Here is a 22467-nt window from a genome sequence, read left to right as displayed (position 1 = left end):
CCTTTATGTACCAGTTCAATGCCAGTTTTTCTGGAAAGATGGTCTCAACCTCTCTGTAAGCCCTAAGAACGGAATTTGAATGGATTGGATCACTGTAGTTTGCACATACTTTTATTTTAGCTATAATGATTTTGTTTTAGGCTATTATTATTAGTTTTCCAACTAGGTTGGAATCATTTTAAAGTTAAGGGCTGTTTTTAAGTATGTCTTTGTATCCAACCAAAGTGTCTGTTAAGATATTTCATATTTGTTCCTTGAATGACTAAATATCTGCATATTAGTGTTTGGGGAGTGTGAAAGGAACAAGATTGTCATTGGCTTCTCAGAGGAAATCGCATTTGAGATGGATGTTGAACATAAGTAATATTATACACAAATAAGACGGAGGGAGGGCAGCTCATGCAAATGGAATAGCAGAAGATACGATTTCTTACTAAATTATTTGGGTTAAAATGATTGCCCAAGTGACTAGTGGGTTAAGAATATTTGATGGCATTTGCATAAGAGGAAGGTTGTCATGAACTTCCACTTCACACTGAACTCTTCTGCTGCTTTACCTGTGTTCAAACAGTTTTGAGGGAGTGAAGCCATTTGTTCATTTATTCTAGCAGATTTGAATGGACTACGACAGGTCTTTCTTTCCTTACTGTGTGTATTTTAAGACTCAGTTTATGTTTGGCTTTCTCATGTAGTCTTTTCTAACTATTGAAACCCAGGGAAGTCCTTTATCTTTTTTGAATCTCTCTGGACCTTCTGCTGGTACATCTTGCAATAAAAATTTAACCTCCAAAAGCAGTTTGCTTCTTTTGTAATTGCATACCTTATACTTTGATTTATATCTGTAAAGTGACTTTTTAACTTGAAGCTGATACATGTAAAACATTAGTATTTTCCACATATACAAACACACACACAGAGAAAGAGATAGTTGACTGTTCATTTCATCCTCCCAAAGAATTATGAATTTATTGAATCCTTCTTACCAAGAAGGAAAAGAAATCTCCTTACTCTTCAGAAAATTAGAAGATTAAGGCTAGAGAAATGTGCTTCACTCGGGAAGTGGATTATTTTAAATGTTTCCTATCATTTAAGATGTGTTTGAAGGTGATGTGAGATTAGAAATTGTATTTGATATCACACACATAATTTCTTGGAGCTCTTACCCTGCACGTGTGCATTTTTCTGTGCCTACTGATAAAAAAGTCTCAGATCCACTTGCTTTGATCTGCTTATTATTTGGAGTTTGATTCTACCCTTAGGGTTTACATTCTCCTCTGTTTTTCTGAGGATACTAATAAAAGCTTAGCTAGATGAAACAGCTTCTTTGAAATCAACTAGTATACTCCCATTAGTCAACAGCACTGCAGTTTTTCTATTCTTGATTAAATGTTAATAAGAAACTTACAAGAAAGAGACTGCTCCACTATACCTAGTACCTGGCCATAGAAAGGTGTGGCCAGGTCTCCCCCTGGTGGTCGTGGTAATAGGTACCTGGGAATCTTCAGAACTTTGCATTTCTCACTAGGCTTTTTCATCCTATGGAGCAGATGTTAACTAAAGGACAAAGTGGGAAGGAGAAAAATGTAGGACTGTTTGGGTTACTTCTCTCAGCTTATTTCCAATCTTATCACCTTTGTGCGGTGTTTATTGCTTCTGTTCTTTTCCAGTTTCTTGTTCTGGATGTTGATCAAAGAATGTAATAATCAAAGAAATCTTACACACAAACTAACTATGATTGGTTGACTGTGGTTCTAACCAAATGGTAGTCTTTGATCAAGAAAAATTTTCTGAACTAAAATGGTCATGGCAGATGCAATCGTAACAATTTTTACAGCACTCTGGTACTCTGTTAAACAGCTGAACAATAATGGACAATAATGAGCAGCTGAGTACATTTACCAGGTGTTGAGCATGGGTCAAGCGCTTCATGTGCATTTCATCTTCATGACAGCCCTGTGAGATAGTCAGTCGCATTCTCCCTGTTTTATAGGGGCTTAAATAGGGTAGTGATCTGACCAAGGTCACACAATGGAAAAGGCAGAGTCCTCAGCTCTTTACTTTGTTAGAGACCCTCCTACGTGCTAACTGATGGGCAGCAAATACTGAGAATGGTTCTGGTGTAAATATCCACTTAATCTTCCTCTTCAAAATTACTGTGTAGTATTGCTTAATCTAAAACACCACTATTGGTACTGAGATCATGAAACATTTCCATGTAGATCAGGTATTTCTTTATTAGCCAGTGACAATACATAACTCCACTGATTTGACTTCTTGGCCTCACTGGTGAACTGATCAAGGTTGAATACAAGACCTTTTCAGTTTTAGCCCAAGCAATGAGGGTTTACCTACCTGGGTTTAATCCTAACTTTGTCTTGCTTTCACTTGATGAATGAGGGATGGCAACTGGATTTCATCTTGCAATTTAAAGTCAGAAGAAAAAGACTGTTCAGGTGATCATGCCACAGGAAGGAACACTGCAGACATAACAAGGGGTAGAACCAATCAGGGCCATTTTGGAGAAGAGGGCAAAGTGGACCACTCTGAATTGGTCTCCCAGCCTTGAAAATTAAAACCTCTCCTCCCCCTCAGACATTTACTCATCCTCTGGTTCTGGATATTTTCCCCTTGTGCTCTTATACTTTTTGTAACTGTCACCCTCATAGCTCTAATCATATTAATAATGGCCTGATGATATAACAACCTCCCCTCCTCCCAAGAGTTATCAGTTGATAAACTACATAAGGGCAGGGATTGTTTCAGTCTTGATACTTACAGCATGGCAAACAGTAGGTACTTAATAATTATTTGTAGAAATTGGTGTAGAAAGACCTGGCAATCTAGAAAACTGATTTTTTCCCCCTCATGCAGAAAAATAGGTGACTTTTTTAGAAAATTGTCCTGGGGGTGTTAACGAAGTAAGTTTGCCAACGTTCCATCATTTCTTTGTATTATTTATGTAGAAAACCATTTCAAATATCCTTCTATCTTGCTTTAAGTAGGGGACATGCTTTTAGGGTAAGTTATGTGTGAGATGATAGATGCTCCAATACATGATCTCTAAACCTCTCAGGTAGATATAATTCCCCTTTTACATGTTTAAAAATAATGACAAAAGAGCTTGTATTAGTCAGGGATCTCTAGAGTTATTTATCTATACCTATCTACCTGAAGTCCCAAGATGTGCAGGGTGAGCCAGCAAAGTGGAGATGTCCGAGAAGATCCGATGGTGTAGTTCCAGCCCAAAGACTGGCAGGCTTGAGACCCAGGAAAAGTAGATGTTTCCATTCAAAGGCTGCAGGCAGAAAGTCTCTCTTCCTCCAGAAAGGGTCAGCCTTTCTGTTCTAATCAGGCCTTCATCTGATTCAACGAGGCCGAGCTACATGAAGGAGGACAATCTGCTTTACTTAGCCTATCAATTTAAATGTTACTCTCATCCAAAAACATCCTCACAGAAGAACCTAGAATCATGTTTGACCAGACATCTGGGCACTCTGTAGTCCAGTCTGGTGGACATACTAAATTAACCATCATGGAGAGCCACAGAAAATTATTTCTTCAAGTGGCAGAGCAGGGATTTTAACTTAAGTCTGATTTAGAAGCCCATGACTGTTGCCCCTGTCCACACACTGCCACCAAAGAGGTGATAAATGCAATTAGAAAGCCTTCTGGGCTGACAAACCTTTGGTCTTTTTCTAAACAGCTTTCTCTTCTCCTGAAGCAATGTCCACAGATCTTAAACATCCCAAGTGCCACATTTCCCCCCAATGATAAAGCATCATGTGCACACTGGCTCAAAACAAGCTTATCTAGGTAGTAGTACTTGCTTGTTGGTTGGGTTTTATACTAGAAGTTTAAGCATGGAAGTATTGATTAAATTATAGCCAATCTTGTCAGGATAAGATAGCTCTTAGTAAATTTTCCTAACAGGCATGTTCAAAGTCTGTAATACTGCATACAGAGGAGCAAATTTGAAAAAAAAAAAAAAGATAATCAGGATTTGGGGGCAGAACAAGACAGAAATACTGACTTTTTGGCAATTACCTTTGTATTCTTTTAAAATTACATTAAAATCTCTTATTAATTAAAACAAGTGTTTATCAAACACCTGCTATGTACTGTTTGGGGTACTGGGCACATTGTAGTGGTCAAAATTTGAAACATTTTCTTTCTCAGGGTTAAAAAAAAATGTCATGTAGCATTACCAGTGTCTCAGCAAACCAGACGCCAAAAGTGTTAAGTCACAGAATTGTAACCTAAACTGTGACCAGTGACCACACTTCTGAGAGCACAAAAGTTCTTCAGGATCAGGGACTTACTCAAGTCCATATGCTGGATGGCATTATTAAATTAAGAGACGCAATTTATGATTTAATATTTTCATTACCGGAGACTCTACACTAGGTGGCGTAGCACTAGAAGCAGTAACCAGCAGTGGAAAGCCAATGTTGCAACTTCTGTGCTAAAAGCAGTTTCCCAGTGGATCCTAAGAGAAATAGTATTAATTGAGAAAGGGATGAGGTTCTTTTAAGTGATCGTTAGAATGCTCCTTGCTGGAAGGGCTGTGGAGGTGGAGAGATAAAAATGTTCATGTGATGGCTGCAGGGCAGACTGCGAGTTGGAAAGATGAAGGCTGATCAATTCTACACGTACAAAATCATCATGGTATTAAGGTGATACACAGCCTTACTGTGTAGGAGGGGCAGAGCCTGGATCAAGAAAGTTTAGGATTGTTGTGCAGACATGAAGTACATAAATGGAACTCTAGCTTTCATCGTTGGGAGATTTTGAAATTAATTTAACAGATTTAGTTAAGTTTAATGGTTGACAGAGCCATAAGCAACACCACCTCTCATGTCTATCCTGTATACGGAGTGAGACGAGCCACTGCCTAACCTAAAAACGAAAATGGTGGCAGGCAGATATTAGCAGCAGAAAAACAATTTATCTTACACTAATGAGCATGTGCCTGATGGGCAATGTTCAAAATTATTTTAAGTGCAAAATAGAGCTGGGAATCTATAAAACTCTGTATACTTACAGATGAAGACAACTTTTGAAATAGCACTTGAAAGAACCAGGTCTTGACTTCTGCTGGTCTGTAAGGGACAGCCTGGAAGAACTAGAAACAGACTCAGGGGCAAGGTGTTACCGCAAGTGAAGAACAGCCAGTGTACACAATGCCTCACTGACAACATTCTCAGCTTGGCACGCTTCTGTTCCAGGTTTGAGGTTGAACTTTTGTTGTTCAGAGACCTTTGGGCTAATACTGTACTAATACCCCTGATTTATAATCTGAAAGATATTCATTCATTTACTGATTAAAATTTTATTTAGTCTTTCCCCTTGGGCATGATTCCTGGCAACTTCAGCTCATACATGCAATTCTTTTGTTTATCAAATACTTCTTAAGTCCATAAAAAAAAAAAAGACTTTTCTCAGGAAGGCAGATGTGCAGTTAACAATCATCCTCTGCAAATCTCAATGTTGTGTATTTTATTTTATTCTCCTTTAAAGTCATAGGTTGTGAAGGGGTTGGAATGGATTGGCATTATTCTTAGTTTGGATTCATGATGATAAATTGAATGGAAGTGAAAACAACTTTTTACATTAATAACTGCTTGAAACCTCAATGCATTGTGCTAAAAGTCATATATGAAAAATTTCAAATATATAAACAAAATCAATAAACCTATATTATCTTAATACCTTTATAAAATTGTCTCAGAACTTTGGATAAAAACCTTCGCTTAATTGTTCCCAGATTTTTAGATTTCATGAAGCAGTTAAAAAAAAAAAGTAGGGGCCGATACAGGGCTGCCAACTTTTTATTCTGTCAGGTAAGAATATTTAAAGCAACTAACACCACTATCGACATTTCACAAAAGGATACTTCAATATCACAGAAGTTGGAATAACCATGTAATAAAAATTAAATTCGATTTGATGATCTTCTATCAACCCTTTTTTTTCCCCATGTGGATGCAGACATTTTTTTAATCTTGGTCTAGAATCTGCAAACAAATGCTTAAAATGCCATTGGTCGAACCATTTCAATTAAAAGGCTAAAAGGCGAGTGGCTCTGCCTGAAATCAGTGTTAAAATCAGGGAGGAAAAGCAGTTTCTGACAACTAGTAGAGTAAAACACCCTCATAGATCCCCAAGCACTAAACATTTTGCTAATTAGGAATCTTGATCCATGTTTATCTTAAAACAAAATCCTTCATAACTAATATAAAATCAAATAAATCCAGCTACTTTGAAGAAAGACTGGTATACATGACTGTATCTGTTATAATCTGTCAAGGAAAATAACCCCAAATCATAGATTATCATAATTATATAACCTGTCATAAATGATATAATCTAAACTGCAAGCTTTTAATACTCCAAAATCTTTTGTGTTCAATTATATGGTCTATAATAAACACTTTAAGAATTGTCTGCAGGAATAGGTGAATGTCGCTATAAATTACTGCAAAACAAGTTTCTTCCTAATGTTAGATTTCTCAGCCTGGCACAAAGTCTTATTGCAATCACTGAAACATAAATGATAGAAAAAAAAGTGGTGATAGTGTAGGGGAGCCCACTTGCCTGATCTCTCAATCAAATGAAAAAGCAATTAGAAGCTTTAGGGTGCTTACATGAGAACAGTAATTGTACACAAAGATTTTTGTGTAAAAATACCTCCCATTAGCTTAACTACACCTACTTTACTTTTTAGGTTAAGTAAATAGCATGAAAAAGTTTTAACATCCTAAAGGAATTCTAGTTCAAAAAGCATGCAATAGAATTTTAACATGATCTTGGGATGACTTTTATCTATCATATTGGATTATCAAAATGCTACAGTAGATGTGCATTTCACAGTTAGGTGATCACTTCCAATTTCACTATAAACATACCCACCTACACCACTGAAAAACAGTTTTGAGCACTTGTGTTGGTTTCTTTTTATACTTCCACTAGCTATAAAAATGCATGACTCGTACTATTTCAAATTCAAAATTAAGAATACAGCTTAGTCTGTTCAAAGGATATCCTTTCATTGGTAACTTTGGGAGTTCACAGATATATTTTTCTTTTAAACAATACCCTTTAAAAGCAAGATGCTCTCTTTTGTTGACCCAATCATACTTACTTAAAAAGGAGGGGAAGAGGCTTGGGAAAAGCTCAATCAAGTATTTTGTAGGTAGAATCAAGGTTTGTAGTACTTTAGATTTTGTGCTGAAGATGTGCCTTCAAGGTAAGTTCAACTAAATCATGTACTTAAAAACCAGTACACAGAATTTTGGGATCAACTTTACCTAACCATAATACACAAAACCATACATTTAAAAAACATCAGGGATCACACGAAATGCAGGAATGCTAATGTTTGGTTTCACTGATTCCTGTGACTTCCAAGGTAATTCTGGATTCTATAAAGTAGAAAATTGTAATTGACTACTACTGAGAATTCAAGTGTATGCAAAAAAATGGTAAGAATATTTACCTGTTAACCTGTGTTAATTTCAAACTACGTTTGCCTACATTACATATATATTTTGCCATGTTTTTTCCTTCTCACTCTTAAAACCCAAAACCTAATTAATACATATTAACTACTCCTGTCTTAATTCTTCTATTGCTCTTAATTATTCTCTGTTTTCATATTCTCTTTTTTCTGACTTAGCAATGAAATGCCATGTTTCTGGTCTAAGTCTTTGAAGAACATTACATAAACAAACACTTGTCTTCAAAATTTTGCTTTTAAAAAAAAGATTATACAATTTGAGAGAGGATGTAATTTTTCCCCCCGAAATAGTTCCTTTACTAGAATCAGTTGTGTGCCTGATGATCAAGAATGAGGAAATAAAAATCTTCCCATGCCTTTAATCTGGCCTCACGACCACTGTTTCTTTTACGGATGTGTCTTTGCAGTCAAGAGACCTGACATCATGTGCTCCAATTCCTTCGGTGTCCCTAGTTCAAGTGCTTGCCACTTCTTGGCTAGAATTCTGGAACATTACATTTTAAGACATCCCTTCATAACTACTTTAAATCTAAAATCACTTTGATCTAAATTTCCACTATTCATTTCTTTAATGGACCAATTAAATATCCATGGAGATGAATACAGAGAAGTTCCTGCCCCTTTATTATTGACCTGGCTCACTTAGAATTAAGCAGAATTAACATTCAAAGTTCATTTTGATTAAAAACACAGAGGCCGTATTTTCTGTGTCATTACCACTGTCAAGAAGAAAGCCAAGGTCGTAACAGATTTTTCCCAGACTGTTATTAAGAGATTAATGTAGCCTAACCACACCCGATTTACTTTCTAGTTTCCTAAGTAATATTAAAGTGTTAATTTTTCTTTGAAAGTTACAAGTATGATCTGCACATACATGATTTTGAGAATAATTTAATATGTTAACTTCAACATCCAACATCTTATATGCTAATGTCATTATTTTTAAATGTAAAGAAATGGATCCTTACAAAACCAAAATAACCCACAGGCCATGAGGTTGGTTTTTCCTTTTTCTTTTTTTTTGGTTTAAACAAATGTGCACCACGATGGTTCAACAAGTAAGGCAAGTGCCGTGAATATGAAAGCTGTAGTTTGCAATATACCACATCTAGAACCCAGGGGAGGTGAAGTAGACAGAAGTGGTAGTCATTCTAAATTAAACAGTCGGGTGATAACATCACGACAAGTTGGTTTGCAGCATCAAAAGTGTCTGTTTAAGTGTCTTTTTTCTTAATGATCAGGGGTCCCACGTTGTCACCAGTTTCTTCATTGTGTTTTGTGTGAGCTCCATCACAGAATGGGAACTAGGAAGAGAGAGATTGTGAAATGTCTAACTGCAAAATCAGTATCATGTGCTTATCTTCTATTTCCAGGTATAAATTCTATCTTGGGGCAGCAATATAAATGTACACAAAATTTACATTACTTCTATCAAAAGATGTGGTACAGAATATTCATATTAAAAACAAGTCCTTGCAGCGAAAACATGAACCCAAGCTTTCAGTGTTTTATTGGCATGGATGAGGAAAAGAGGTTATTAAAAAAAAAACAAAAAAAAAACTAAAATGTATCCCACAGCAAAGAACAGCATTTCAAAGTGACATATGTTTAATAAACAAACAGATGATTTTACAGTGAGAATAAAAGTTTACATTGTAAAAAGCTCAATTTGTATAAACAGCACACACAAAACATGTCACTGTAGGGTTTTATGCACATAGGTTATAAAACGAATTCTGAAAAGTGAAATATTTGTGAAAAGTCTCAAATAACTTACTGAAATAGCATGTTTAAATTTTATTTCTTTTTAAATCTCACATTGATAATACTAGAAAACTAATACATTTTCTCAAATTACTTTTCTCCATATATCGAATAAAGAACAGAGAGAAATCTAAGGAGAAATATACAAAAGATAAAGAAAGCCGTACATCTAAAATAGGAATAATAATCTGGTTCTGCCTAAAAATTGAAATTCACATGTTTCATCATGATCTTAAAATAAGTAAAGAAATAAATATTTCTTTAAAAAAATAGTAAGTAGATCCTGGCTATTTGTTAATAAACTTTCATGCTTCTTTAAAGTATATAAAGTTTTGTATGCCTTTAAATGTAAACTTAGTATTCAAAATCACTTTGTTTAGGGGCACAGATATCTTTTAATAGTACTTTCTATATCACTTAACCCCAGGAATTAGTGACTTAAGTCAGAATCATCTCTCAAACTTCATGTGAAGATTAGGCATTCTTATGTTTACTCATTAGAGATTTCTCATTTTAAGTTAATAAAAAGATTAAACATTTTTTTTCCAACCAAGAGCCAAAATGAGTTATTTCAACACAGAATTAGCAATTTCTTAAGAAAACATTGTATATGTTAATGGAATATATTTATTGAAGTCAATTCATAATTCTTAATATAGTATAAATGTATGAATGGCAGTTACTTGGCATTAAAATTCAAATGGTAAATTACATAAAAATATTTTGTGTTTTTTCCAGAAAGTATCTTGTTTTATTTTTGACCTTTCTATGCAGGACAAAGAAAACACGTTTGTGGATATATACTTTCAAACGTAATCTAGGAAGTATAGCAGTTTTTGTATTAAATAATAATGTGATGAAAACATGTGAATTTTAATAATCCTCTTTCATTTAAAATTCTGAAATGTGTTAAAAATGTCAAGCGAAGAGCTTAAATTACAAAAAGCACAAAGGGTATATTTAATTCAATTTGTGTAATATCAGTACTTAAAATTAAAAATATAAAGGTCAGAAAACTGATGAGGAAAAAAGTATAGCTCACAGATGCTTCTAACATTTGTTCTAAGATGTGAGCATTTCCTTACTAACAAATCCTGGAGAAAAGTTTGTGAATTAAACTGGCTGAATGTCCTATATGTCCAGAAAATACCCTATTCATATTTGTTAACCCAATTACAAAACTACAAATCTCAAATATCTTTAAAACTAAGAGAAAAGAAGGTAGCAGAAGAGGTTGGAATAAATGTTTAGGAGAAAAAAAAAACCCATTGGAGATCCTTGCTCTCCACTTGGAAAGCTAGCTACGTTATCAAGGTCTTCATAAAAAAATACAAGATTTCTTTCTTTTTAACAAGTCTCACATCTCAAGTTACGATGTTTCTATTTTTAGGGTGATTCAAGATGGAACTAAATATATATTTTTCCTTAACTTAACTCTTCTACTTGCAAAAACAAAAATTTAAAAAAAATCTTTCTCCAACCTTTGTATTTTTAGAGTTTGATTTACATTTTCCAAAGGAGTTGTCTGGGGCCATTTGGCTCATTACCATAAATTGCTCAGAGAAACAAGCTTGCTTTGGTTGAGAAAGAAAACAAAAGCAATGAGATCTTTGAGACTACCTGAGAGAATATGACATTTTATAGCATTTTTCCGTACTTACTTTAGTAAGATGTAAGATAGTAGATATAATAGGAAAATGTGTAAGAAAAATTAAGATTTTATAAGGCTGTCCTTATGTGGACTGGGCAAGCAATGTAAGCAATTTTCAGAATATTGCTTCTATGAAGAAATAAAGTTAGTGCAACTCACTTACAAACCATTAATAGGATGCAAATGATCTCTTTCACACAGACACAAAGACACACAGACACACACAGGACAAAACCAAAAAAAACCTACTACTAACCAAAAAACCCAACTCAAATCCTGAAGTTGTTAAGGAAAGAAAATGATTCTACAGTTACATTTCATTTTCATTTCAGCTGCATTCCTGATGTGAACTGGCTCACCTATCTTCTCTTTCTTGATGATTTCTTAGTCTGCATTCTTCTTCTGTCCTTGTTCAAACTCTCCCCTGCCTCCGAAACGGCCCTCACACAACTCAGCAGATGAGGTAACCTACCTGAGGTGAGTGGGGTGTGGGAATCTAGTCAGACTCCGCTGCATGCTCTTCCCTCTTACAACACCGTTCCCTCACCTTGTTTTGAAACTAAGACTATTTTCCTTTTTAAGGCTGAGTTTCCAGTCTGTGTGTGCACTTTCATCTCCTTCCACCCTCTTTCAACATACCGCTGTCTCAAACAGAGTCTTTCCCTGCAGTCGCTTTAATCATTTCCATTCTATTGGCTCCTTTCCCTCCCATTTCACTTGTGGGTAGCCTTTTTGTGAAATACTATGAAACAGGCTGGCTTCTGAAACAGCAGAGGACATGCCAATTCGGGGGAAGAGGAGAGGAGTGAGGTGTTAATAAGAGGTAATTTCTGCATATGACTAAGAGATCTGATTCATTAGGTCTGAGAAAACTGCTCAAAATGTTAGACACACACAATAGGTTACCAGTGATGATACCCTAAGAATGAATTAGAAGCGGGGGAAAAAAATGGACAAATTAAGAGAATGAGGTTAACAGATACAAACTACTACACATAACATAGATAAGCAACAAATATTTACTGTACAACACAGAGAATTAGATCCAATATATTGTAATAACCTATAGTGGAATATAATCTGCACAAAACATGGTACACCTGAAGCTAGTGCAATACTGTCAATTAACTATAATTTAAGCAAAGAATGAATTAGAACTGAATTAGTCTATATCACATGTAACTTTTTTTAGATAGGAGTTTAAATTTTGTTTTATTTCAAACACAATTGGTTATATGAAGGGGGAAAAAAAACCACCGAATATCGCCATCTAATCAAAGGTATTAGTTACAAGTTTTCTGTGCAGACATGTAAGTTTGTGACTTGGCACCTGTGTGATAACCTTAGGAACTTCAGGAATGTGAGGGAGTTTCCAAAGATGTCTGGAGAATAAGAACATCCATTAACTTGAATAACATTCAAAGTGAACTCTTAATTGATTCATGTGGGAATAAAAAGTACCCAAGATTCAGTGAAAATTCAGAATTGACAAATCATAGATGCAAAAAGGATTAATAATAGCATAAAAGGTAAGCTTAAAAAGAAAGACAACACAGAAAATAGAAAATAAATGACTGGGCTGGCATTCCTTTCCTTGAAGTCTACCTATGGGAAACGGCCATCTCCAGTTTAATCATCTGGAAAATCTAAATTGTATGATGAAAGAATAATCCTGGAATGTTTTGTTGACTTATAAAGTCAAGAATAAACATTTAAACCACTAGCTTGTGTCCATTTGTGATTCTTCCTGAAACACTTGAGATCTTATTCTATAAAAGTCCGTATTTGCTTTATTGACCCTTTACCCTCTGGAAACACCCAACCAAAGCAAGCACCCTTTACTTGACAGCAGAGCTAAGCCTCAGAATTCACTCAAGCAGTCCTTGTATTTCTTTTTCTTTCCATTCACTGTCACATTTACCAAAATTTTGACATATATTCAGCCTTTTAGCATTTCTTTAGTAGTAATTCATCCTGTAACCCATTTGAACATAACTATTCTAATTATTCTGTTGAAATTACACCAAAAGGTCAATTGCCTAATTGTTTAATCCAACTGTGATAGTTTATTCACCTCGTGGGCTTCTGCACTGGCTGATGTTCACAACTGAACCTTCTTTGAAACGTCTCCTTTTTCCACTGTGAGGCCACAATAGTCTTAGTTTTCTTGTAACTCTGGCCTAATTCATCTCCTTTTTTGGCTCTTGTTCATCTTTACAAAATGCAGAAAATTCTCCAAGATCTCATACTCAGCCCTTGATTTTTATCTCTATCAAGGATCTGCTGCATTCCTGCGCTTGACTCATCCGTTCTGCTGATCTCTATCTCCAACCTTGATGTCTCAACTTTAGTCCCACATTTCAGTCTGTCTGCTGGACATTGCCATTCAAATGTCATGTCAAAGTCACTCTTTGAAACTGAACTCCTCTTCACCGTCCTGGAAAATTGGCTTTTCACCCTGAATTTCTTATTGCTGTTGATGGCACTACCTCTTCCAATCCTACAGGCTTCCACGAGCTTTAGTTTTCCTTCCCCAATCTTCCATGCAAATCAGTCATTGCACTTGGCTGATCCTTCCCTCCAAATGTTTCATGTATCTGTTCATTTTTCTCCATTCCCATATATATTATATATATATATAATATAATGTAAGTATAATTTTAGGTCTGAAACCCCTGACAAGGAGCTCCCCCATGTCAGGAGGCACAAACTCCTCACACTGGTACTCAAGACACTCCTCAGATTGGACTTATTCCTTGGGGGACGGAGGTGCAAGGACCAGACTAGATTCCTCGTTGATCCATCTTTGTTCACATGAGTCTTTTCTAGCAGATTCTGAGAAAGAGTCCCCAATAATTGCTAGTGTATTCCAATGCCACAGGTCTTTCCAGGGGCAGTTTAACTTCCATGTCTATCACTACTCCTTCCCAGAAGATTCTAGCCCAGAGTGTAAGCTCTTCCTTTTATTTAAAGCACTCGTACTCCATCTACTATACACATCTACAATACTTGCTGTTTTACTATTCAACTGTTCTCATGCATGTAAGCATAACAGATGCTAAATGAACGATTTAAGATCACTGACTAAAGAACTATTACAACTCTGACTTAGAGATTCCGTGATTTCTAAAGGTATTTTTTATATTTTGGTGAGCAACAACAGAATGAAACCTATTACAGGTGTTAATTTTTTAAAAACACACCAGATCTAGTCTATAGAATATTACTGAGGATTATTTTCTAGCAACACACTAGTGCTTACAAACAATCACATTCCAAATGAATAGTGCTCTTCTTAAGGTATAATTTGTTGTAATGGGACTATTAACTTTTGGTTCATATTCTACATGTTCATCAAGTAGTTTTCAGACATGATAACATGATCTAAGCACTGTATCACCAATGGATTATACAAGATCAGTTGTATCTGGAGAAGCAGGTTAGTGGAATATGCTTTCTAGTACTATTGTGTGACTTCTTTGTTATTCGTGATATGTGATTTGTGATAATGGCTTTCCACTGTGGGAAGAGGTCCCTGACATAACATGCTTTCAGAAATAGATATATCACTCTTATTGTCCATTTTCTTAGGACTTACAGTGTCATCTTTAGTGAAATCCAATCTATTTAAATGCTAATAGTGGCAGTACACATAGTATTTCACCAGATTTCTCAAAATATACCAGAAATTTTGAAGTCATTCAATGTCTGAAGTGTTCGCTTCGTGACCTTAGGAAAGCATTTTACCATCTTTAGATCACTAGCTATCATCACTGTCTAAAAGCTGCACATATCACAGATGACATTTCTAGATGGAACTTGATAAAATGCAATTCTCACAAAAGGAAATTTTCAAGATAGAAAAAAAATCCTGTGTTAGATATTTACATTTAGGAGGTGCAGCTTATAGAAAGCTTAGGATACAGGGTCAATATATTTACCAGGTAAGAAATTTCAGGGGTGATTTTCCACAAGTTTCTCCTGACATTTCTAAAACTTGTCCTAGAATTCAGGAGCTTGAAACCTCAAGGAAAAAAAAAAATCACCTCTTCTATTTCTTCATTTTTAGGCTGTACACTTCTTTTCCTGAGATTGGGGAGGCTAAGAGCCACCTGGGGAGAAAATTCTAAGAGTAAATAAAAGGGATTTTTTTTTCTCTTCTTTGGTCAAGAATATGGTTACATTCACCTGAACTCAATGAGGGTACGATGTAATTTTACTGCATGGAGGTTATACATTTTAGTGAATATATTCCTGAAGAGTACATGGAAAACAGAGAAAACCAGAATCTATTAAAGAAAGGAAGAAAAGAAAAAGGCATATCTTAACAATATCCGATGACACCAGTTTGACGGAATAGTTCAAAAGGAAATGTTATATTAAAGGTGGCACTGACATAGAGGACTTATTTCTCTTACCTTTTTGGACCTCCAACAACGGCAGTACACAGCTTTATCTCCCAAATCCTCCATGTCAAATGCATGTACTACCTTGGGGTTGTCTTTTTGGATGTGAGGATTTACCATGGACTTGTTGCGATGATCTTTAACATAAAATCTTTTGTAAGCTAGATAGCCAATGGCAGCTGTCCCAGCAGCAATGGTAACTGCGGCGATCCATTCAACTAGAGCAGGGAAGGAAAACAGGTTTGAGCAAAGCCAAAACAGACACTAATAACCTAACATGAACATTTAGGGAATCCCGTTTGGGGATATTAAGCATCCCAATAGTCAAAGGGTCTTAATGTTAACGAAATGATCAGAACACACTGGTGTAACAGTCCTTGGTTAAGATTTTCCTCAGCCCTTACTGAGGCAATTGTGTATTTTCTATTGAGTGATGTTAGTTAAATTAAGATAGAAGAGGGAAACTTAAAAATTATTTTATAGATGGAGAAGGAAAAACAAAGCTTAATAATTGTTAAGTGCTCATAAATAGATTTAAAATAACATGAGAGCTTGCAGATATCTTTAGCTTAAAAAAATTAACATGAAAAAATTCAGATTAGAAATAAGGCCATAAAAATTCAGATTACAAATAAGACCCTCTCACCTCCCCCCAAAAATCAGGAGGTGATAATGTTAACAAAATGACTCACCAGAATTCATTTATATAGTAGGTCCTTTAGTCATTTAAAAATGCATAACCACAAACAGAATTGGTATCCAAAGAAAAAATAAGAAAGGATAATTAAAACAAAACCAACCCTTAATATTAAACACTCAAGGGAATATATCCAGCAGGATTCTGGGCTTCAAAGTCATTCAAAAGTTGTTGTTTTTTTTTTTTAATTTCAAAGTAACTTATCAAAATAAAAATTGGAATGTACTAATTTCATAGAAAATATAATTACAGTTAGATTCTCATTTAATAAATTCTAAAATTTTACTCTTCACCAGTGGATGATCTGAATTCCCTACACACTTCATTTTAAATTTCATGACATTTTTCTGCTCAACTACTTGCTTGACCAATAAGCCATCTATGGATTCTTTTCACACAGATTTTCAAAGACCCCTTAGAAACCCAAGCACTTAACAGCTACCCCAGTTCCAGAGAATTTTGGAGAGAAGAGAGTTCTGCATAGTCTGGTTAGCCTCAGCCTCAGAGGAGAGTGGTCTATTCCCAGCATGGAGTGGACTGCAGGAAGAAGTTGAACAGGGGTCAGGACAAACACACTGGACTGCGTCCCAGCACTTCCTGAGTCAGATCTTCACAGTATTTGAAATAAGTTCCCAGACTATCAAATAAAGCCCTAGAGAGATAAGTACAAAAAACACATTCCAAGGCCAAACAAAAACATATAATGAATAATTAACTGTAAGAATTATTTGCACTATTGAGTCAAATTTCTAATTGTACTAATGTGATTAATTACTCAACCTAATAGTACTTTCCATAAAATTGGAGCTCATTCTTGCAAAACTCTAACGGAAAGGAACAACCACTCTCACACTTAGTCCCTTTTATCTTGGTAGCTTATTTAATAATTTAGTTTTAATCAAATGTTTCTAATTAGCATGTTCCTTCGATTCTATTTGCAACCACAGTATTTTTCTCTACAAAGAAATTTCGTTTGTTTCCCTGCCCATACATTTCTATTCCTCCCTGCCAAAATCCCCTAAAATAAACATTAATTTTATGTCCTTCCCAAGTGCTACTTGACTGAGAAAAGTTAACAAGTCATATGACAGCTTCAAACTTTTGAGAAGAGATATTTTTAACTACACACCCTGTGTCAATTTCCCAAATTTTAGTGCTGCTTCATGGTATCACTCTGTGGCAACTTTAAGCAGAGCTGAAACTTCACTCTGATTTCTAGCTTGATTCATGATCTTTTCATTTGCCATGGAACTCCCTTAAGAAAATGTCAGCAGCTATGGCAATCCACACTTAGCTAATGGAAAGCCACTCTGAATAGCTAATGTACCCATCACAAAATGGGCTAAAACACTGCCTTGTATAGTATGTGCTCAATAATGTTTGGTAAATGTTAAATCTTCAGTATAAATTTACAAAGGGGTAAATATCCCAAAGGACTAAAATAACACAATTCCCTAAATGGCTGTTGATCTTAGTTATACTTCACTTTCGAGGTGAATTTTGAAGTAATCTCTAACAGATTTGTTTTAATGATGCCTGTATTATTATATAAAGGCTGAGATCCAAAGAATAACTACAATTTGCTAGGATTAATCTGTTTCATGATATAAAAAGAGAATCCTACAGGAATTTCTACCCAACACTCACGATAGGTCAAAAGAATCTTTCTTAGCTATGAAAACATTCTTCTATTTGCTTTTCTTATATTACCAACTGAATCCACTGGGTGGCTTTTTTTCTTTTTTTTTAAAAATCTTTACCTCCTCTGGAGTTTTTGATGGTGAAAGAAATGACAGAATAACTGACGAGGGAACTGACTGTAGGTATCACCCAAGAGTGGCTGTCCCATGGGGAATCAAAACATGCACTCTGTGATCCCACTCCCTAAGAAGGGTCACTCAGGACCCTATACAAATGTCACAAAGCCATATATGTGCTAGGAAAATGGCTTTGTATTTGTTCCAATAAATTTTTTAGAACCACAGGGTTAGATAAGGTCTTAAAAAAAGTACTTCCATCCTTCTCCCCTTTCCAAATTCTAACTCTCTAATCTCATTAGAGACAACTGTAAAAGTTTCCAGAATAAGAAAAATGCTGCTGTTTTATTGTTTCATTACTGCAGCCTGAATCAGTCTTTTCTGGCAAAAAGCTATGGATGCCACTGGCAACTCTAGGGAAAAGAAGGAAAAGGAAACTATACAGAGACAGACAAGAATGAGGATAGATTCAAAAGTCAACAATTAGAGAAACAATTGAAAACCCAGGACAGTAAACAAATAAAAACAAAACCCAAGTAACATTTAGGTCTTGATAGCGTACATGTCTATTAAGAATAGACACCATCTCTGATTGAACAAGGTACTTCACCAAGACCCAGTTTCTAAAGATGTTTCAGATGGCACCTTTCAGACATTCTTTCAGAACTGGAGTCCAGAAAAAAATCCTGAGCATTATCTCTACCTCTTCTAGTTTATCCTTACTTTTCTTCTCTGTAGACCCCTAGCAAGGTACAGTATTCCTATAGTCAGATCAAACCCCACCTTACCCAAACTTGCTTAACAGTGCTTTCTACCTATACAAATACCATGAATAGAAAGAACAAAATACAAAAAATACATTTCTAAATAATCCCTCCCTTTCCTACTCTTCCCTTGGCCTCCTATTGTATAATCTTTGGTTTTCTCTCTGAATTATTCAGAGATAGAAAAAACATCAACTTATTTCCAAATCTCACACCCATGTTTACAACCTATTTCTTGGCTTTTCTCTACCAAGAGAATCATTTTGCTTGAACCTAAGACAGAAGTCTCACCCTGTTTCTTTTCCTTTAGACCCTTTTCTGTCCCAAACTGTCCTCTCCTGCCCAGCATCAACTGCCATAGAATCAGAATGCTCCTTTCATCTCAGGAAAGGGGGAGGGGAGCTGTGTTTAAATCTTTGCCTGCTTGAGGGCTCCCCCAGATTAGTAGGCTGTGCCTGGTAATGTTTTTCTCCCAAGGCCTGCTGTACAGGTGGTCTTCAATGTTAGTTAAGTAAAAAGAAGTAACAGATAACTAATTTGAACTTGTGGCTCCCTCTGTCCGTCCTACTATCACATTGCTCTTACACCAAATGACTTCTCTTAGACCTCATCTTAATCTATTGTATCAAAGCGTGGAATTTAAATACTTCCTGAGATTAAAAATAAAACTGTATTATGGAACATTTCAGACACACACAGGAAGTACTATAATGAACTCCCAGTTACCCTCACTCAGCTCCAATAAGGCTTAACTCACCACCCATCTTGTTTCATCTATAGCTCAAATCACTCCATTATTTATTGTTTACAACCTATAGGTGCTCTCTCCTTTATCTGCAGTATGGTCTGCACATTCCTTCTCAGATAAAAAAAAAAGCCCTTGAAGAGTTACCTTAAATGACTTGATGAATTTATTGGATTCAAACAGTATTTTTGTGTGGTTAAATGTATTGGAAAATTATGAATTAGTTTCAGCAAAAGAAATAATAATGTAACAGCCAGAGAATAAGAATTTATGAAATTCAGTTTTGGTTACATGCATTGTAGTGTTTGGGGTTTGGGACATATAATAAGTGCAAGGCAGATAGACTAATGCCTATCTTGTAACTTGAGGGTAAAGCAAAATATGAAAACAAAAGTGATTTGAGGGGACAGCAGAAGTAAGGAAGGCCTTTAAAAATATTTGGATTACTCAGCTCTTTTTTTTTAAGATAAGGGTGAATTATGACTGACTATGGGTTGAAGATAAGAAAATCCCTGTGGGAGGACTGAAGAATTAAGAGCAATAGGTATTATTACTGAGGCAAGAGCTTACGGGAGCAGGAGAAAATGGCATCTGGAGGATATGGAGAGAACAGCCTCAGATAATCTCTTCTTTGCAAATAGAAGGGAAGGGATTAAGGATGAGAGCAGATTTAATGAGTTTTTGAGGCAATAAGGAGCATGAAGTTTAGCAAACTTCCCAAAAGTCATCTATTGGTTGTCGTTATAGACCTGTGACGCAACAGCAGTGAAAGCCACTTAATGTTTCTGATCATTTTTGAACAATAATAAATATCTGGTATCAAGTGAAAAATAAGTTTGGTATCATCAACCAAACAGGTTTCAAGAGCCATCTCACTGACTCGGATCTTTGGATTTCAAATTCCAATCACTTATCCTCATTGCCTCTCCCAGATTGTGTCCTGACTTGATCTCCATTAATTTTATTTCTCATTCAACCACCCACCCTTTTTTTTCTTCTTAATATAAACAAGTATTCTGCACGCATACACACACCCTTTTTAAATTTAACATATACAATGCTTACCACTGCCAAATACCACTCTAAGTCTTTTATGATTATTCACTTATTTAACTGAGAAGAGACATGGTCCTTTCTTCCCCCAAATCAAAAGATCTAAATTGATTTTCAATCTATAGGAATTAACAGGTTTGGCTGAAAAACTGAGAGTAGAACAAGTTGAGATCTAAACTTTACAGAATGGATATTCTGTCCCTACCTTGCTCCACCACTATATTTGAGGAAGAAGGTACCAGTAGAAGTGATTTACAAAGGCTTTGGGCCTCTCTACCCACGGTCCTCACAACAATCTTTATGCTTTTAGGTGTGATAAAAAGTAGTTACTTCTCATAAAAAAAGTTGAGTACTTAAAAATTTAGGCTAATGACCCACTTCACCAAGCAATTTCCTATCCCTTAGAAAATGGCAAATGGGAAAATTACCTTTGGAATCCCCTAGAGGATTCCCCTAAATTAAGAAAACAACAAACTTGTCTTGATTGCAAGAAAGATTAGCTTGCAGATAGTCTTAAGAAGTCCTAGGGTTCACCTACTTCACATTTAATATTATGCTACCTAAACTTTAGTGCCCATCTACAGAAAATGACTCCACATTTAAAAAATACATTTTGGAACCTTTTGGCCCATATCACAGAAGTGTAAACTGTCTTCCTATAAACTTATCAGTAGCTCAAGTCATATGAATATCTTATTTTACACAATAGTCTTATTCCTGAAAAAAAATTTTTTTTTTACAACAAAACAGAAACAAAAATCACTCCCTATTTTAAATGCACCAAGATGCCTCTATTTAAAGGAGCCTAAAGATGAGTATCCTTTGAAATATTTTTTGCAAATAACCACCTCCTAAACACTGCCATTAGTACCTTAAAAATGTCATGGGTTTTCACCCTCACCCTGCCAGGTAACTTTTGGCAACAAGTGGAATTCTCCAGTTCATAGAATCTATTACAAGATTAGGGCTCAACTCAGTAGAGATCTTTCACATAACCTTGCACTCCAGGGGCTCAATATTTACCAAATGAATCAAGGAGGCTATTTTTATTTAACTTCTGGACAATCTCTTTACCTTTACTTAACTACTGTTACATGTAACTAAACCTTGAGGTATGGCGTTTTATACCTGGGCAAAGATCACATGTATCACGTAGCTGGCACACAGTATTTTATTAACAATTAACACCCCACCAAGAATTGTTATTAAGTGAAGCTCCACATTAACTGACTTCTAGAAAGTCTCTTACTTTTAACGGGACTTTCTGCGAAGTAATGTTTCCAAACGCTGGGTACCAGTATAAGGGAAGCAAGGCTGAGAAACATGAAGCCCCAGGAGCTCGATTTTCAATCCTCTCTTTTGGACTACTGCCACCGAGCGCCAGATGCCAGAGGCATAATAAAAAACTGGGAAACTGAAGACCTCGGATTGGGTTTCTTCTCTTTTAAAAAATGTGCAAAACTAAGATGTTATTAGTCATGCATCGCTTGAGGGTTGCAGGAAACCGACATTCTCACTCCGTAGTGATTTAAACACGAGAAGGAGTAGCGGTTTTTCTTTCTTTCTGTTTTCACCTTTCCTTTTATCCAGGCCCATTGACGTAACACAGAGGGGTCCCAGGGGAGAACAAGAAAAGCTAGCAGCGCAGCGGGATCATTACGATATACGGTCTGGCTAGTGAGGAGAAACGTGGTCTAGACCTGGATAGATGCCTGCATGGCCCCCACGCCCGGGGATCATACCCGGATCTCTCCCCTTTCCCCCCGTGCGGCCTAGGGAGCCCGCAGGCCGGCAGAGCGCTTGCCCTTCTGCATCTCAAGGTTACAGGACAGGCGGGCGCGCAGGGCAGTGGGAACAACCCAGAGAGGCGCTGACGAAGCTGCAACCGGTGCGCAGGCCTCCAGCCTCACCCGCTCCCAGGCCCCACTTCACCTCGTACGCTGGAAGTCATACTCATGGCGCCGTCGCTTGCAAGGGTGTGCACAGGGAACTGAGCACAAACCGGCTCGCGCGGGCAGCTGGAGTCAAGGTGTGACAGGCGTCCGTCCTAAGGGCACCGGCTCCAGGTTGCTACCGCGCAGGCGCAGTGACGGGGCCGTAAGCACGTGTGTACT

At 36.3% G+C, this 22467-nt stretch overlaps 1 protein-coding gene across 3 annotated transcripts; it reads right to left on the bottom strand.

Moving 5' to 3' along the window:
* Positions 1-5812: 5812 nt before the first annotated feature.
* Positions 5813-22455, bottom strand: CISD1 (CDGSH iron sulfur domain 1). Of its 3 annotated transcripts, none has more exons than XM_074374036.1 (4): positions 22286-22441; positions 16477-16571; positions 15350-15555; positions 5813-8820 (listed from the first exon to the last, which is right to left on the bottom strand). In XM_074374036.1, the coding sequence occupies exons 2-4, from the start codon at positions 16514-16516 to the stop codon at positions 8731-8733; spliced, it is 336 nt and encodes a 111-aa protein (XP_074230137.1). In that variant the 5' UTR covers positions 16517-16571; positions 22286-22441; the 3' UTR covers positions 5813-8730. The 3 variants fall into 3 exon arrangements, with proteins under 3 accessions (XP_074230137.1, XP_010956263.1, XP_010956262.1); XM_010957961.3 differs by lacking the exon at positions 16477-16571 and adding an exon at positions 16030-16053 and having other exon boundaries at positions 22286-22428; XM_010957960.2 differs by lacking the exon at positions 16477-16571 and having other exon boundaries at positions 22286-22455.
* Positions 22456-22467: the final 12 nt, after the last annotated feature.

The sequence above is a fragment of the Camelus bactrianus genome, chromosome 11 (assembly GCF_048773025.1).
Source record: "Camelus bactrianus isolate YW-2024 breed Bactrian camel chromosome 11, ASM4877302v1, whole genome shotgun sequence".
NCBI classification, from domain to species: Eukaryota; Metazoa; Chordata; class Mammalia; order Artiodactyla; family Camelidae; genus Camelus; species Camelus bactrianus.
The sequence above is the reverse complement of the archived record's forward strand: the minus strand, read 5'-3'. Positions and strand labels throughout refer to the sequence as shown.